Source organism: Dipodomys spectabilis, unplaced genomic scaffold (assembly GCF_019054845.1).
Source record: "Dipodomys spectabilis isolate Male_0828 unplaced genomic scaffold, ASM1905484v1 ptg000266l, whole genome shotgun sequence".
NCBI classification, from domain to species: Eukaryota; Metazoa; Chordata; class Mammalia; order Rodentia; family Heteromyidae; genus Dipodomys; species Dipodomys spectabilis.
In genome coordinates this window covers 6,460,234-6,478,534 of record NW_024870943.1, presented here as the reverse complement: position 1 = coordinate 6,478,534, position 18,301 = coordinate 6,460,234, and the positions used below count along the sequence as shown (strand labels likewise).

The 18,301-nt window shown below is 51.0% G+C and overlaps 1 protein-coding gene across 1 annotated transcript; it reads left to right on the top strand.

Moving 5' to 3' along the window:
• The first annotated feature begins 2,649 nt into the window (after nucleotides 1-2,649).
• On the top strand, nucleotides 2,650-18,032 carry Meiosin (meiosis initiator). The gene is made up of 13 exons (XM_042700226.1): nucleotides 2,650-2,720; nucleotides 4,451-4,562; nucleotides 8,119-8,230; nucleotides 9,544-9,777; nucleotides 10,749-10,994; nucleotides 11,984-12,092; nucleotides 12,841-12,932; nucleotides 13,901-14,056; nucleotides 14,442-14,515; nucleotides 15,833-16,003; nucleotides 16,076-16,317; nucleotides 17,369-17,458; nucleotides 17,861-18,032. Exons 1-13 carry the CDS (start codon nucleotides 2,650-2,652, stop codon nucleotides 18,030-18,032), a joined length of 1,881 nt encoding a protein of 626 aa, XP_042556160.1.
• The last annotated feature ends 269 nt before the right edge of the window (nucleotides 18,033-18,301 follow it).

The following is an 18,301-nucleotide window of genomic DNA, read 5'->3' as shown; positions in this document are numbered from 1 at the left end:
TTTCCAGTCCATTCTCCTCCTGCATTATAAGAATGAGTTTTCGGCCAGGGGCCAGTGGGTCACATCTATAATCCTAGCTACTGAGGAGGCTAAGATCTGAGGATCACAGTGCCTAAGCTCAGAGTTCAAGCCCACACCGACAAAAAAAAAAAAAAAAAAGTTTTCTTTTCTTTCCTTTTCCCCCACCGCCAGGCTTGGGGCTTGAACTCACGGCCTGGGCATGGGCTCTGTCCCTGAGCTGCTTTTGCTCAAGGCTAGCACTCTACGACTTGAGCCACAGCACCACTTCCAGTTTTTTCTGTGTATGTGGTACTGAAGAATCGAACCCAGAGCTTCATGCATGCTAAGCTAGCACTCTACCGCTGAGCCATCTTCCAAGCCCCAAGAATGGGTTTTCTAAAATGTACCGTTTACTTTGCATCTCAAAAGCACGTGCAAACTTCACGAGGAAAAACTAGGATTAAGTCTCAATTCCATCTTGGCAAAGTTCCCAGCGTGGAACATTCTGCTTGGCACACAGTAGGCACCAATTCGAGGGAGAAAGCTGTGGAAATGGGGTACCTTGGGGTCAGGAGTCGTTGGCAGGCAGGGGCAAAAGGGCAACTTCACCTCTTAATGACCCCAAGGTTTCTGAAGCTGGAGAACTGAACAGTCATCTGGTCTCCCAGGCAGCAAAACGGGAGGGGGCGTGGCCTCCCGAAAAGGCGGGTAGGTGGACGAACGCTGATTGGCCAGCCTCGTGGAGCTTGCCAGCAAGTGTCTTGGAGACACGAGGTCCGGGCTGTGGGACCCGGCCACTGGGGGGTGTGCGCAGCGCGCCTGCGCAGGGCCACTTCTCCTGACCTCTAGAGGCTTCTCGCGCCTCGCCTTGCTTTGGCGGGAACTGGAGAGGGGGCGGCCGGGCGCGTGCCTCTCTCTCCTCAGCGTGGGAATTCGCGCCTTTTCCTCGTGCTGTGCTGGGGGCTCAGAACTTAGGCCGCAGCCGGCGGGAGTCCGGGGGCTTCTGTGCATATTTTTCCCACCCAGGACCGGCCCGGCACGCTGTGGGGTTTCTGGCTCACCAGTGTGTGGGGCTGTCGTGAAACCATAACTTAGGCCTGGCGCCATTTTTGTCACCATTTGAGGTGGGTGCCGGAGGCTGAGAGGACCTGGCGAGGAGCGAATGTTGGGGTGTCTGGAATGGGAGAGGGGGGAAGTGGACTCCCTGGAGCTTTAGCAAGTCAGGAGATTCTGGGGTCCCCCCTCCCAGAGAGGCCCTTTATAAAGGTTGTGGCTTGTCTCCTGGTTGTAGGGTCCTGAGAGGGGGGCACAAGGCCTGGAGACGGAGCGGGCGTTGGAGTGTGAGGCTGGGTCGAGTTTTGGGGCGTCCCCTCTAAAGTCGGGCCTGTGGAAGGCGCTGTTTAGAGGAGCCCTTGGGAATCTGGGGTCTCTCGGAGTTTGTGTGTGGAGGTAGGTAGATTAGAGAACCTGAGGAAGTGAGATGTGTGTGAGACTAGAAGCTTCCCTGTTGGAATCTGGATACCCCAATATTGGGGCGGGGGAATGTCTTGAAGTCTGGGGTTCTGGAGTTTTCTGGAAGGAAGTGAGTGGTCTGAAATGGCAGGACTGGAGACTTAGAGTTAGGCTTCAAATCTATAGGGCCTAAGATTAGGAACCTAAAACCTCAATTTGAGTTTTGGTGTGTGTGTGTGTATGCCAGTCCTGGAGCTTGAACTCTGGGCCTGGGCGCTGTCCCTCAGCTCTTCAGCTCAAGGTGAGTGCTCTACCACTTGAGCCACAGCCCCACTTCTGGTTTTCTGGTGGTTTATTGGAGATAAGAGTTTCACGGACTTTCCTGCCCGGGCTGGGTTTGAACCGTGATCCTCAGATCTCAGCCTCCTGAGTAGCTAGGATGACAGGCGTGAGCCACCGGTGGCCGGCTCCTGAGCTTCTTTTCTCTCAAGGCTAGTACTCTACTGCTTAAGCCACAGCTCCACTTTTGGCTATTTGGTGGTTAATTGGAGATAAGAGTCTCACAGGCCAAGCACCTTGGGCGTATTCATGTCAGCTACTTAGGAGGCTGAGGTCTGAGGAGGCTGAGCACTGAAGTCAGTGCTCTCAGGAAAGTCTGTGAGACTATTATCTTCAACTAACCACCATAAAAACCAGAAGTGGAGCTATGGCTCAAGTGCTAGAGTGTCAGCCTTGAGTGAAAAAGCTCAGGGACAGCACCAAAGCCCCAGGATATCAGTGCCCAGAGAATTTAGGATTTTTTGTTGTCGTTATCCATGGGGCTTGAACTCAAGACCTGGACACTGTTTCTGAATGATTTCCATTCAAGGCTACTGAGCTCTATGACTTTGAGCCACAGCTCCACTTCTGGTTTTCTAGTGATTAAACGGACTTGGTTAATTGGTGGACTTTCCTGCCTGGACTGGGTTTGAACCTCTATCCTCAGATCTCAGCCTTCTCAGTACCTAAGATGACAGGTGTGAGCCACCAGCTCCCAGCTTTAAGTTTTTAATTGAGGCCTATGAGTCCATCGTTATGGAGAGTTAGGACTCTTAAGTTGAAAAGAAGCACCCAAGAAGAAATGAAAGGTACCCATCATGTAGACCTTTGCTCTGGGAGTCCTAGAGATCACTAATAATTTATTTTTCCTCTTTGCAGATGTTTGTTTCTGGTAGATACTTGAGTTCCTCTGAACAGCCTAGCAATGATTCCTTGGGTCACAGTACCAGGTAATGGCTCCCCATGTCCCTTCTATCTCTAGCCACTCAGATTGAATAATAACATAATAGGCTGAAGTGTAGCTCAAGTAGTAGAGTATTGCCTCACATGTATGAAGTGGAGGCCCTGGGTTCAAGCCTTAGTATCACAACAAATAATAACAAACAATAACAACAAGATTCACTTGTTGCTAGGTCTTTCTAAGACTTTTTTTTTTTTTGGCCAGTCCTGGGGCTTGAACTTAGGGCCTGGGTGCTCTCCCTGAGCTTCTTTTGCTCAAGGTTAACACTCTACCACTTGAGCCACAGCTCCATATCTGATTATTTGCTAATTAATTGGAGATAAGAGTCTCTCATAAACTTTCCTGCCTTGGCTGGCTTTGAACCTGAATCCTCAGGTCTCAACTTTCTGAGTAGCTAGGATCACAGGTGTAAGCCACCAGTGTCGAACTTGGTTTTCCTTCCTTCCTTCCTTCCTTCCTTCCTTCCTTCCTTCCTTTCTTTCTTTCTTTCTTTCTTTCTTTCTTTCTTCCTTCCTTCCTTCCTTCCTTCCTTCCTTCCTTCCTTTCTTTCTTTCTTTCTTTCTTTCTTTCTTTCTTTCTTTCTTTTCTTTCTTTCGTCCTGGGGCTTGAACTTAGGGCCTGGACACTGTCCCTGTGCTGCTTTTGTTCAATGCCAGCACTCTACCACTTAAGCCAAAGCACCATTTCCAGCCTTTTCTGTTTATATGGTACTGAGGAATCAAACCTAGGGCTTCATGCATGCTAGGCAAGCACTCTACCACTAAACCAAATTCCCAGCCTGGTTATTTTTTTATACAGTGTCTCTTTCTACCCTGTATTTGGGGTGCAGCCCAGCCTATTTCAGATTTCCCATGGTAGCTAGAATGACAAGCACATTCCTCCATGCCCAACCTGAGATGCAGTTCTGTGGACTTGTCTGCCTGGACTGGCCTCAGACTGTGATCCTCTGGATCTCAGTCTTTCATATAGCTTAACCTGATAGGTGGGAGTGAGCCACCAGTGCCCCAGTCATGCCAGACTTATTGAGATGAGAGTCTCATTAACTTTGCCTGAGATGACCTCAAGCTATGATCCTCCCAATCTCTGTGTCCTGAGTAGCTGGGAGTAGCTGAGATTACAAGTGTGAATCACCACATTGGATGACAATAGGTGTTCAAAGCAAAAGAGTGATATGGCCAGATTTTTGTTTCAGAAGCCTCTAGTAAAGAACAAGGATAGAGGAGGCCAGACAGGAGGCTCAGAGGCCTGTGAGGATGTCAATAAGGACCAGGGGACTGAGTAAGGATTGAGCCCTTGAGAATGATGAGGCTTGATTTCTTTTCTTTCTTCTTTTTCCTTTCTCTTTCTTTTTTTGTCGGTTGTGAGGTTTGAACTTAGGACCTGGGCACTGTCCCTAAACTTCTTTTGCTCAAGGCTAGTGCTCTTTCACTTTGAGCTACAGCATCACTTCTGATTTTCTGGTAGTTTATTGGAGATAAGAGTCTCACAGACTTTCCTGCCTGGGATAGCTTTGAATCCAGAACCCTCAGCCTCCTGAGTAGCTGGGATTACAGGTATGAGCCACCAGCACCTAGCTGAGGCTTAACTTCTACTGATGCCCAAAACAGAGTCTTGGGTGCTCCCAGAGTGGGCTTTGTCCAAGCCACAACCTGGGGTCATTGAGATGGGATGTTCAGAAAGTCACATGCTAAATTAATTTGTAGTTGTTCTAACCCCAAGACGGCTCTTGTCACTCAACAGGAATGAGAAGAAAAACCACACCAGCAAACTTCGAGAGCTGGCGCTGCTGCTCCCCATTTCTCAGAAGAGTGGAACCAAGAAGCACACTAAGGTTTGGGGAGCAAAGGAGATGAGGCAGACTAGGGTAGCAAGGTTCACACAGCAGTAAGTAGGGTCTCATTCTGGGAGACCTATCAGATCCTGTCAGTGACCAACATTGAGGTGGGAATGATCCTGCTCTAAAGGATCATTTCTGTGACCCCATAATTTGAAGCCTGAGGATTCCTTCCTTTTTTTTCTTTTTGTAGGTTATGGGGCTTGAACTCACAGCCTGGGCACTGTCCCTGAGCTTTTTTGCTTAAGGCTTAGTGCTCTACCATTTGAGCCACTGCTCCATTTCCAGTTTTCTGGTGGTTTATTGGAGATAAGAGACTCACAGACTTTCCTATCTGGGCTGGCTTTGAACCACAATCTTCAGATTATCAGCCTTCTGGGTGGGAGTACAGGCATGAGCCACTGGTGCCTGGCAAGGATTCTTTTTTGTTTTGTGGTGCTAGAAATGGAACCAAGATCCTCATCCATACTAGGCAAGTGCTCCTGGTGGGTTTCATTTACACAGAAGACAGGGCTATAGTCATGCAGCCATGGGTTTAAATGCTCCTCTAGCTTCACTGCTGCACTCCCTGGGCAGCTTCCTCAGACTCCACAGGCCTTAAGGTTCTCAGCTGTCAAAGAAGGGAAAAATAACTCCTACTACCCACCCCGGCCCCCCAAATAGCATGATGGTCACATGGGGCCCAGCACTTAGCATGCCCTGAATAAATGCCATTTTCCTCCACCGCTCCCTCATTTGGGGACCTGTGGATTTCATCTCTGTGAGTTAGCAATGGTAAGCTCTCTCCATGGGCTTTGTAATAAATATTTAAAGAAGCTGGGCACCGGTGGCTCATGCCTGTAATCCTAGCTACTGTGGATGCTGAGATCTGAGAACTGCGGTTCAAAGCCAGCCCTGGCAGGAAAGTCCTTGAGACTCATATCTCCAATGAACCACCAGAAAACAGGAAGTGGCACTGTGGCTCAAGTGGTAGAGTGCTGGCCTTGAGCTGTAGAGCTTAGGGACAGTGCCCAGGCCCAGAGTTCAAGCCCCATGACTGGCAAAAATAAAAATAAAAAAGGTAGAAGTGGAGCTGTGGCTTAAGTAGTAGAGAGCTAGCCTTGTGCAAAGCTCAGGAACAGTGCCTAGACCCTGAGTTCAAGACCTTGGACTGGCGCTTTTGCACACATGTGTGCTTGCACACACACACACACACAGAGCTCATGATCTTTATAAGACAATAAGTAATCACCCTATCCTCAGATCCTTCCCTCATTCACATCTGCAGAGGTCCCTTTGTCGCCCCAAATTGTTATTTCTAGAACTATGGATTTTGATGTGGATATCTTTAGAACCTGTACGGATGTGGACTATCAGAGCAAGTTCTTCCTCTATCCTCAACATCTTGCATATTTGCGGTGCATAGGTGTTGTAAGAGGTTCTGTGGACCAGACATGATAAAGACGTAAACAATGACAGTCTAGCCAGGGGACAGGTAGCATTTGTAACTGACCAGGTGACCACATCCCTCGGAATTCTCTCCCACTTCAGGATACCATGTTTTTGTTTGTTTTGGAAGTATTAGGGTTTGAACACAGGGTCTTATACTTGATAGTTGGGTGTTCTATCACTTGAATTACACCTCCAGCCTTTTTGTCTCTTACTTCAGTTATTTATTTATTTTGCTTTAGTTGTTTTTTTTTTGTTGTTGTTGTTGTCGTTGTTTTTTGCCCTTCCTGGGGCTTGAACTCTGAGCCTGGCCACTGTCCCTGAGCTCCTTTTGCTCAAGGCGAGCACTTTACAACTTGAGCCAGAGCACAGCGCCACTTCCGGCTTTTTCTGTGATTAATTGGAGATAAGAGTCTCACAGACTTTCCTGTCTCTGCTGGCTTCGAACAACAGTATTCAGATCTCAGTCCCCTGAGTAGCCAAGATTACAAGCAAGAGTCACTGGGACCAAGCTTTATTTGTTTTTTTGGTTTTTGTTTTTGTTTTTCAGATAGTTCCACTTTTTTTTTTTAACCTGGGGCTGGTCTTAGACCATGATTCTTTTACCTACTGCCTATTCAATAGCAGCGATGTCGAGCGTGTACCATCATACCCAGTTTATTGGTTAAGATGGGATAGGAAGATGTCTCTCTCACTTTTTGCCCAATTTGGCCTCAAACTGTGATCCTCTGGATTTCTGGCCCCTGAATACCTTGGCATGACAGGCATGAGGGGTGAGCTAGCCCGTAGATCCCATGAAGGCAAAGAAAGCAGGTCTAGTATACCCTGACATGCTTAGAGCCTTAGTGAGTAGCCTCAGCTCAGAGAGAGCCAGTGGCTGGGTGGCTGATGCTGAGTACCCAGAGGAGGCTACCTGCTGGGTGCTGTGAGGTGGGTGGGGGTAGGAGGGTTGGGGGCCTCTTTTCCTGTGACAGCACCTGGCTGAACTTCCTCTCCATTCTGTGTGCTTGGGACACAGAAATCAACTAGTGAGGGCCATTCTGACTGTCAAACAGTTCAAGGTCAATGGGAGAGAACAACAGGGCAGCAGATAATGATAAAACAGTGTGGCAGTGCCTCCGTGGAAATAGTTCTATGGTTGTACAAGTGTGAAAAGGAAGAAAAACGTGTTTGTTTGCCAATCCTGGGACTTGAACTCAGGGCCTGGGCACTGTACCTGAGCTTCATTTGTTCAAGGCTAACACTCTACCACTTGAGCCACAATGCCACTTCCAGCTTTTTCTGTGTATGTGGCACTGAGGAATCAAACCCAGGGCTTCATACATGCTAGGCAAACACTCTACCACTGAGCCACATTCTCAGCCCCCCAAAAGAAATGTTTAAAAGGGGGCAGAAGTGGTGCAGTGGCTCAAGTGGTAGAGTGCTAGCATTGAGCTGAAGAGCTGAGGGATAACACCCAGACCCAGAGTTCAAACCCCACAACTGACCAAAAAATAAATAAATAAAATAAAATAAAAGGGGGCAGGGAGAGGGGAATAAAGTGCAGAGGAAGGGAACCAGGACATGGCTCAAGTGATAGAGCACCTGCCTAGCAAGCACGAAGTCCTGAGTTCAAACCCTAGTACCACCAACAAAAAGAATGCTGAAGCTGGGCACAGGGGCTCATGCCTGTAATCCTAGCTACTCAGGAGGCTGAGAACTGAGGATCTGGGTTCAAAGCCAGCCTGGGCAGGAAAGTCTGTGAGACTCTTATCTCCAATAAACCACTAGAAAACCGGAAGTGGCACTGTGGCTCAAGAGGTACAGCGCTCGCCTTGAGCTGAAGAGCTAAGGGACAGCACCCAAGCCCAGAGTTCAAGCCCTAGGACCAACAGAAAGAAAGAAAGAAGGAAAGAAAGAAAGAGAAAGAAAGAAAGAAGGCAGGCAGCTGACCCAGACTGGGTGAGAGGGGGCAGGCAGGCAAGCATTCAGGAGGCTAGAGGAGGAAGAGAAGGAGGCAGATGAGGGAGGCTGTGAAGAGAAGAAGAAAGCCTCACCATCAGGGATAGAGCATGAACAAAGGGCCTGGGGCCATCCTGTCCTTGCTGTTCTGAGCACAGCTTTGCTGTGTCCTGTGTGTTTTTAGAAGGAGATCCTTTTGCATGTTCTGAACTACATCCGGTACCTTCAGAGCAGTATCAATGTGGTCCAGACCCTGATCGGATGCCACATCAGCAGCAGGGAAGTAGGGGCTGCAGGTAAGGATTTCCCACCATACTACATGTGAGCATCCCCCTCGTCTCCAAGGCCCCTCGACACACACCATAGCCTGAGGAAGGGACGGCACTGGTAATGCTGTAGGGGCCTCCAGAATGAAGCAGCACAGACAGGAGCAGGCAGGTGGGTGTGAGGAGACATGTGAGGAATGTCTGGGGACAAGCAAGCAGTGGGGGTTGTGATGGAGAGGCAGAGGTACACCCAGATGACATGTGCATGGCTCCTGGGCCTCGTCCTTGTGACCTTAGCTTCTCTAGGCTTCAGAGCAGGATTGATGCCCTATCTGTATGGGGCAGGGGAGGGGGAGGGGGCGGTGGAGGGGGAGATTGGGCAGGGTCTGGGATGAAATCCTAAAAGGGAAAAAAAAAGAATTACAGAGAATGTCAGGATCAGATGGAAGGGGCTTTGCCTTAGAATAAGGTCCCTGCTGTCCAGTGTACAAGACAAGTTGTGTGGGTGAAATTGGAATCAGAGACCAGAGAAAATACTTCTAGGAACAATGTGGGAAAAAAAGGCTTGGCGCTGGCAGCTCACACCTGTCATCCTAGCTACTCAGGACACTGAGATCTAAGGATCATCAAGGTTCGAAGCTAGCCCATACAATAAAGTCTGTGAGACTCTTATCTCCAATTAACCACCACCAAAAAGCCAGAAGTAGAGCTGCGGTTCAAGTGGTAGAGTGCCAATGTTGAGCAAAACAATCTCAGGAAAAGTTCTCAGGCCCTAAGTTCAAACCTGGGACCTGCACAAAAAAATAAAAAAAGACAATGAGGTCCTATCTGGCAGGGCTACTGGGATGGTAGGCCTAGTGGCTAACTTGAGAGAGATGCTAAATATGGAAGTCTTGAGAGGCCTGGGGTCATCCCAATGTAGGTGGTGGTCTCTGAGGTGAGGAAGGTGGGAAGAGGGACAGGTATTGGGGGTTCGGGGCAGGGAGTGTATAAAGCTCCCGGAAGGTGATAGTCCTTTTATTTTCTTGGCCAAGGCCCAGAGCAGCCTCAGGAAACCCCAGATATTTTTTTTTTCCAGATATTTTTTTTTTCCAATCCTGGGGCTTGAACTCAGGGCCTCGGCGCTATCTCTGATCTTCTTTTGTTCAAGGCTAGTGCTCTACCACTTGAGCCACAGCGCCACTTCTGGCTTTTTCTGTTTATGGTACTGAGGAATGGAACCCAGGGCTTCATGCATGCTAGGCAAGCATTCTACCACTAAGCCACATTCCTATCCCAGGACCTCACATTTTTTCTGTGTTCTGCTACCACCTCCTCTGACACCTCAGTTTCCCTATTTGTAGAGCTCACCTGGGAGCCCACCACACCTGGAAGGCAGGAGAATGTTCTGGACCAGGAGAGAAAGTCAGACACCGTGTCCTTCATCCTCCCACCAGCGCTGGGTCAGAACTCATCTTCAGACCAAACCAAGCAGAGATTCTCCACCCCGCCCAGCTCCCCAAGCTCTCAGAATTCTCATTTTTGGGAGGCCTGCCACAAACCTCGCAAGAAAAAGTGCAAATCGACCCGAGGATCAGGTACCGTGGTCACTGGGTGCTGATTGGGAAGCAGAGGTCAAATGGGAGCAGGGACTCTGCTAGGGGATGGGGAGAGCTAGAATTTCCAGATGCCAAAGGCCGGGAGTAGCCGAAGCCCCCACCTCCTCCTCAGGACAAGACCCAGCCAAAGGTGTCTTCTACACAGGAGCCTGCATAGATCCGGCTCAAGCAGTGCTCTCATGAGAATCACTGTTTAGACTCAAGGAAAGACGTTGCCCCTATGTATTGTCTTGGACAGGGCTCTGTCATTGCTCCTGAGCTAGGGTTTCTTTTTCATTTTTTCTTTTTGGTGCCGGTCCTAGGGTTTGAACTCAGGGCCTGGGTGCTGTCCCTAAGGTATTTTGCTCAAGGTTAGCCCACTACCCCTTTGAGCTACAGCAACACTTCTGGTTTTGGAGTGGTTAATTGGAGATAAGAGTCTCATGGGGACTTTCTTGTCCAGGCTGCCTTTGAACTGTGATCCTCAGATCTCAGCCTCTTGAGTAGCTAGGATTACAGGAGTAAGCCACTGACACCTGGCTCCCAGAGCTTTCTGTACTCAAGATTGGTGCTCTACCACTTGAGCCAGAGCTCTACTTCCAGTCTCACTGACTTTTCATGCCTGGGTTGGCTTAGGACCAAGATCCTCAGATCTCAGTCTCCTGAGCAGCTAGGATGACAAGCATGAGCCACCAGCGCCCAGCTCACCTGGGTGTTTTCTTAAAAAAAAAAAAAAATCTTTCTGCCGGTGTACCTCACACCAAAGAGTTGTGATGTTGATCTGGAATGGACCATCAACCTATCCAGGCTAACCAGGCATCATAATTTTCATTGCTTGGTGGTATGTAGACAATGCTGGAAGATGTGCGCATATCCCGGAGGCATGAGAATATCCTCATTCTGGGGACAGTCAGGCTACCCCCCTCCTATCTCCATCCCCCAAGCTTCTGACACCCCATCTCTACTCACAGAAGAGCAGGATGGACCCCAGATGCTCCGCCGCTCTCTGGATCTACATAAGCCTGAGGAAGGGGAGACCACATTTCCAGACCTGAGAGAAGAAAACTTGGGAGTAACCACCACCCCTCCAAAATGCCTTGACCTCTGCAATCCCCTCCCGGCTGCACTATCCTCGCTCCAGGATGGTGGTGAAGAAGGGATATTCCAGCTGGTAGTGCAGGACCTGGCTGAGAACATCGACTCCTATGACTTCACAAGTGAGTCTCTTTCCTTACCATCAACTCAGTCTGCGCGCACACACAAGCACTCGAGTGTGTGTGTGTGTGTGTGTCTGAAGAGTTGAACTCAGGGCCGAGGCATGCGTCCCTGAGCTTTTGTGCTCCAGGCTGTTACTCTACCACTTGAGCCACAGCTCTTTATCCGGCTTTTAGTGATTAATTGGAGATAAGAGTTTCACAGACTTTTCAGCCTGGCCTGGTTTTAAACCATGATCCTTAGAGCTCAGTCTCTTGAGTAGCTAAAAAGACAGGCATGAGCCACTGGTACCTGGCTCCTAAACTCAGTCTTTTAGTGTTTTTTATCAGGCACTGCAGTGCCCCAAACTATACAATAGGTCATGGGGTACACACTGCCCATCCCTTCCCAGCACTCTGGGTCTTGCACCTGTAAGGGAGAAGAAGATCGGGATGGCCTTTTCCTAGAAGCTTTAGGCTGTAGAACTGAAGACAGGACAGGATCTCCCCTCCAGACCTCTCTGAGCAGCCAGACTGTCTTTCACATCTGTCACCATGCCAGCTGGGAGTGGGGAGGACTTGAATTCAGGCCTGGCCTCACACTGCCCACACGCATGCGCGGCAGCTTTTTTCTTGAGTATGCCTGTGCTACATTAGAGTCCAAGTTCACTATCCAGTGAAGGAATCACCTTGTCACCATATGGGATCAATGCAGAATAACCCAGACTTCTTGGGGTATCCTAGGGTGCTGTGTACCCCTTCAGGATGCTTCTGATAGGGATGGCAAAGTCAAGAAACCGAGGGGTGATTTGGGCACCCCTGGCCTCACTGCAAGGACCTTGTAGCCTGTGGTTTGGGGCTGCAATGGGGGATTAGGAGGGCAGATGGCAGACCCTGACCCTTCTCTGTCCCTGCTGTCTGGGAGCCTTGGACTCTGGCCTGATCTACAAGATCGGTCATTGCAATTTGCTCCTCCCCCCCCAACCCCCCCCACCCCCCGCCTACACCTCCAGACTTCTGTGCTATTGACAATGCCAAGGATCATGAGCCCAAGGCTGATGAAGAGGCCCAGCGAGCAGTGGAAACAGCCTTTCTCTTCAACAAGGTGCACATCTCTCCCAGGTAAGGCCCCCGAGGGCAGATGAAGTCAGGCAGGTGTCTGTCCTCAGCAGGTGTCTTTCAAATAGCACACGTGGCCTGGCTCTGTGCTGGATGTTGAAAGCTCATGGGAAAGCTTGGCTAACCACCTTCTGACTCCCATCTGTAGCCTGACCCCTTATGACTGAGTGACTATTCTTTTTTTCTGGTCGGTCATGGGGCTTGAACTCAGGGCCTGGGTGCTGTCCCTGAGCTCTTTTGCTCAAGACTGGAGCTCTCCCACCTTGAGCAACAGTGCCACTTCTAGTTTTCTGTTGGTTCATTGGAAATTAGTTTCATGGTCTTTCTTGCCCAGGCTGGCCTTGAACTGTGATCCTCAGATATCCGCCTCCTGAATAGCTAATATTACAGGTGTGAGCCGCCAGTGCCAAGCTCTGAGTGACTCTTCTAACACATACACAGTGACTGTGGCAGACATGACTCCCTTCCTTCTTTCCTTCCTTCCTTCCTTCCTTCCTTCCCTCTTTCCTTCATCTCCCTTTCCCCCCTCCCCCCAGTCTCATCCTTCCTGAACCCCCTCCAGTGCAGCCCCCCTCTGTTGCCAGCATCTGCTTCTTCCCACAAGACGCAAAGCATCTTGGGAGCCAGAGCCAAAGGACTGTGAATCTCCTTGGGGCCAGCACCCAAAGTGCCACATGAGACACACAAAGGGGGTCACAGGGTCATGCCCAGCCCAGGCTCTGTGTCTGACTCTTGATTTCACCTCTTGCAGGCAGATGCTGATCTCCAGTGAGGAGCTGGACAAGGAAATCCTAGGTGCTAACATTTGGCTTCCTGCCTGGGAGACAAAGGACGACCCCTCGGGTGACTGAAACACTGTCTGTCCTCAGTGTAGGCGGTGGACTTCCTTGTACCCTCCTCCAGGCAGGATTCCCATGGCAGCAGGAAAGCTGGAAAGAGATTGAGGAGCTGCTAAGCATGGGCATGGCAAATGCGCCGTGCCGTGCCTGCTGTTCCAGCCATTTGTTGCTGTGGCAGACATTACTAATTTTTAATCCCTTGATCCCAGATAGTATCTCAGAATCTCTCTTAACACAAAATGTACAGATCACTACAATTATTTTGTTAGATATGGCACAAGATGATAGTAATTTTGTGTGTGTGGTGGGGGGTGGGGGTGGGAGTCATGGGGCTTGAATACAGGGCCTGGGCGCCGTCTCTGAGCTCTTTTGCTCAAGGCGAGTACTCTATCACTTTGAGCCACAGCTCCACTTCTGGTTTTCTGTGGTTAGTTGGCAATAAGTCTCATAGAATTTCCTGCCTGGGCTGGATTTGAACCACCATCTTCAGATCTCGGCCTCCTGAGTAGCTACAATTTCAGATGTGAGTCACCAGCCCACAGACCTGATAGTGATTTGGGGGGGTTGCCATCTCTGATGTAATGCTAGGCATGATGCATCATCATCATCATCATCATTTTGTGCACGTGCCAGGCTTGAACTCATGGCCTCTCACTCTCACTCAGCTTTTTTGCTCATGGCTGACATGCTACCTCTTGAGCCACACCTCTAGTCAAGCATTTTGCTTAATTAGAGGTAGAGTCTCATGGACATAATCCTCCAGGTCTCAGTTTCCTGAGTAGGATAACAGATAAGAGCCACCCAGCACCCAGTTATTAATTTCTTCTACCCACAAACTCCAAATGAGAAACAGTCACCCCTCTACCTCCTGCGCTTGGCAGAACCCCTCAAAGGCAGATGCCGTGTTGCAGAAGGAGGGGGACAACCCCTGACCACACTTATGAGCCCCCCATTTCTTGTTTCTTTTTCCAGAGACCCCACTGGTCTTGGAGCTTCCCCAGAGCAATACCTGGGGTGCGACAAGCTATACAAGCGACAGTTTAGCACTCAGCCCTTTGTTCTTCAGCTCCCCGAGCAAAGTCCTGCCAGAGCCCATCCTACAGGATGACACCTTCTACCTGACCGAGGGTAAGCTTCCAGAATGGATTCCTCTTCCACACAGAAAACCCGAGGCTTCCACCCCCACCCCCAAATGCACAGCCCATGTAGGGCCTGCTGGATCCCCAGAGATGAATGACCTCACCCCAGCCCCCTCCCCCTAGCAGCCACCGTCCAGCACAGGGACAGTCACAAGCCAACTGGAGAGGCCGAAGCTCCATGAGCCCAAAGCAGGAGGCCATGTCCTCCTCCTCAGGACAAAAGGGGCTCCTAGGAAGCCTTTGAGCAGCACTTGAACCCAAGGTAGGGGACCACAAAGGAGAAAGCCAGACACACGGACTCCAGCTCACTAGGCAGCAGGCCTGGCTCAGTTGGGAGAAAAGCATTTGCTTTAGCAGCACTTTGCTCTCTCCAGGTCTCCTGGAAGATGCTTTCTTGCAGCTGGAGTCCCTGCCTTCTCCTTGCTCACCCAAGGCTCCCCTAGGGAAGGTAAGCTCCAGCATATCTCTTTCCACCTGCCAGTTCATCTGCCCATTTGCCCTTGTTCCTCCGTCTCCTCCCTCCGCATTCTCTATGGTTCGCCAAGGGGCTGGCGTAGACCCTGTGAAATAAAAAGGTTTCTTTTTTTTTTTTTTCCCTTCGGTCATGGGGCTTGAACTTAGAGCCTAGGCTCTACCAGTTGAACCACAGCATCAATTCCAGTTTTTAAGTGATTAACTGGAGAAAGAGTCTCATGGACTTTGCTGCCCAAGCTGGCTTTGAACCATGATCCTCAGATCTCAGCTTCCTGAGTGGCTAAGATTACAGGAGTGAGCCATTGGTGCCCAGCTCATGTCTTTGTGTGTGTGTGTGTGTGTGTGCCAGTCCTAGGGCTTGAACTAAGGGACCTGTCCCTGACCTTTTTTTTTTTTTTTTTGGGAGGGTCTAGTCGTAGGGCCTGAACTCTGGGCCTGGGCGCTGTCCCTCAGCTCTTCAGCTCAAGGCTAGTGCTCTACCACTTGAGTCACAGCATCACTTCTGGCTTTTTTCTTTTGCTTATGTGGTGCTGAGGAATTGAACCCAGGGCCTCATGAATGCAAGGCAAGCACTTTACCACTGAGCCACCTTCCCAGACCCCCTGACCTTTTTTTTTTTTTTTTTTTTTGGTCCAATCGTGGGGCCTGAACTCTGGGCCTGGGCGCTATCCCTCAGCTCTTCAGCTCAAGGCTAGCACTCTACCACTTGAGCCACAACGCCACTTCCCGGCTTTTTTCTTTTTGCTTATGTGGTGCTGAGGAATCGAACCCAGGGCCTCAGGCATGCAAGGCAAGTGCTCTACCACTGAGCCACCTTCCCAGCCCCTATTTTTTCTCTTTCTCAAAGAAAGCTAGTGCTCTATCTTTTGAGCCACAGTTCCACTTTCAGGTTTTTGGGGTGGTTCACTGGAGATCAGACTCTCACAGATGTTCCTACCCTGGCTGGCTTCAAACCATAATCCTCAGATCTCAGTCTCTTGAGTAGCTAGGATTACAGGTGTGAGCCACTGGCACCCAGTGGGGCTTGAACTTAGGGCCTCTCACTTGGCTTGTTTGCCCATGGCAGGTGTTTTACCACTTAAGCGCTACCTCCAGCCTGAGTTTTGGCTGGTTATCATGGTATTTTCTGCCTGGGCTGGCTTCGAACCACCATCCTCTAAATCTCATTAGGAGGTATGAACTCTCAGTGCCCAGCAGAGGATGTGTGTCTAACCTGAGTTATGTCTGGAATGTCAGTGAGAAGAGGGGGGGCCCTCTAGTCCTGACTCCCTTCTCCCTCATCATGGCACAGGATGGCCCATCCTGGGCCCCCCAGGAGCTTCCTGGTTCCTCCAGCCAGAGCTGGCCCTGCACCCCCCCAGACCAATGCTACCTCTCACTGAGTGACAGCAGCGAGACGTCGTCCGGATCTACTTCTGAGGACACGGCCACGGATACGGAATCCATGTGGGAGCAGGAAGAGGTGAGAGGGGCGGCCAGCCTTGGAAGGTGAGCAAGTGTCTCGAGCCCCTGCTTATCTCTCTCTCCTGCCCAGGACTTGCAGGCCGACCCCGAGGGCATGCAGTCCTCCAGTAACGAGGATGACTGCGCCTGGACCCCTTCCAGGCAGGCCTTGAACCCTCCCTGGGGCAGGAGGACAGCCAAGAAGAACCGGGCCCACAGGGTCCCCGGGAGACCCAAAGAGAACAAGAAAGCGCCCTGCCCAGCCCAGGCGAAGAAAAAGTGTGTCAACGGCTTCATCATGTTCTGCAGGATGAACCGGAAGCAGTATATCCGGTGGGTGGGTGGGGGCCTTGGGACACCCCCCCCCCCAAATACATGGCCCCATTGCTGGGAGACTTATTTGACTCTTCCTAGAGCCCACTGCCCTGTAGAGTTGTGCCCCCCCCACACACACCCAGGGCCTTTCTGTGTGTGTGTGTGTGAATTCTTGAGCTAAAAGAACACTCTGGCTAACATGGCCACAAAGGAAGAGGCTGGGGTGGCTGCCTGCTGTCACTGTCAGTCCCAAGCTAGAACAATGTTGCTGGTGATCTTTGTCCCTCTCAATCGACTGCTTCCTTCTCCAGCATGCTGGACAGAGCTGGGCCTGGCCAGGGGGCCAAGACCCCCCCATCCTATCTGTCACCCTGGCAGCCTCCGCTCTGACCTTCCAAGGACACATTCTTGCGGTTGACTTTGGAAAGTTGGGTGCCAGCTAGCTTGAGCACCGAGGGGCTCGCAGCTGTCATTCTAGCTGCTCAGGGAGGGTAAGATGGGAATATCCCAGCTCAAAGCCAGCCTGAGTAAGGAAGTCCATGAGACTCTCATCTCCACCATCAAAAAAGCCAGACATGTGTGGTTCAAGTGGTAGAGCGCTAGCTTTGAGCAAAAAAGCTCGGGGACAGCGCCCAGGCCCTGAGTTCAAGCTCCATGACTGGTGAGTACACACACACACACACACACACACACACACACACACACACACACACACACACACACACACACACACACACACACACACACACACACAGAACTGGGTGCCAGAGCCTGGGGAGCAGAGAACACGTGGTTTTCTTCTAGGAACATCCACAGAAACATCTGAGGAGTGGTAGCTTCAGGTCCTCTCCCCTCTCCTGGGACATGGGGTGCTCCTTTGGGGAGGGCAGAGGCGGTCTCATTGGACCTTCGCTTCGGGGTGTAAAGGGCTTCGCTGGACGGCACCTTAGCTGGGATCTGAGATCTCAGACCACACGAAAGCGCCAGAAGGCCAGAGTCCCTTGTGTGGCTGGGTCTCGGCCTCTGCCGGAGCTGGGCTTTGTGTCACCTCCTTCCCCCCTTGTCTCAGAGCCTGCCCTGGAACCGCGTCCACCGCCGCCACCAAGGAGCTGGCCCAGCTGTGGCGCATGATGTCCCTGAAAGAGCGTAGGCCATACTGGTGAGAAATCCTGGTGTGGTGGGGGCAGGCTGCCCTGACCCTAGGTAACCCCAGCAATGCTCAGAATCATGGGAAGACAGGTCAGAAATGACTTGGGTGAAGAATTTATGGGAAGGCTCCCCTTGCTGGCTTCCTTTCTTCTGTCTCTGCACCGCATGGAGTCTCTCAGACCCCAGGCTTATTTTGCTGTTGCGTGTTCTCCTCTTCCCTGAAATTCTGGTCTTCTCTCCAATTTCCAAGCTGCCCCCCCCACCCCCCACCCCAAGCCTTCAAGCATATGAAAAGGGCCTGTGGCTAATTCCCAGATTTGGCTCTGGCAAACGCTGGCCTGGTCACTTCTGGGGACAGAGACTGTGGGGAGGCCGGAATGGTGGGAGAGTGAGGATACCCCATCTTTCCCAGCACCAAGGCACGCAGGTTCAGCCGGCAGCACAACCGCGTGGTGAAGCAGGAGAACTCCAGCAGTGAGGACGACGAGGACTGGGAGATGCCCAAGCCCTTCTACCAGCTGCTGGCCCAGCGCGCATGTGTGCCCCCGGAGCCCACCTCACCACCCAAGCCTGGCCACCAGTGAGTGGCCTCCCCCCCCCCCCCACGGGGCCTGTTTCCCCTACCGCAGGAGCCAGGGCTAGGCTGGTCCCAGCTGCTGTGGGTCGCCTCTCCACCCAGTGTTAGGCATTAATTCTGAGCCCCAAGGCTTGACAGGCTGCCATTCGCACAGATGGAATAGAGTTCTGAACTAAGGAGTTCCACCCCCACCCCCAGAATCAAATGATTGCATCCCTGTTTATGTGCCCCCTCCTCTGATGTTCTTTATAGGTGGTTCCCCCCAAAACTTGTAAG

Bases quoted from the DNA above. Each gene is read 5' to 3' on its own strand.
- Meiosin (XM_042700226.1), top strand. From the start codon at position 2,650: ATGTTTGTTTCTGGTAGATACTTGAGTTCCTCTGAACAGCCTAGCAAT. The intron at 16,004-16,075 runs GTGAGAGGGGCG...TCTCCTGCCCAG, and splicing joins CCATGTGGGAGCAGGAAGAG to GACTTGCAGGCCGACCCCGA. The intron at 17,459-17,860 runs GTGAGAAATCCT...CATCTTTCCCAG, and splicing joins AAAGAGCGTAGGCCATACTG to CACCAAGGCACGCAGGTTCA.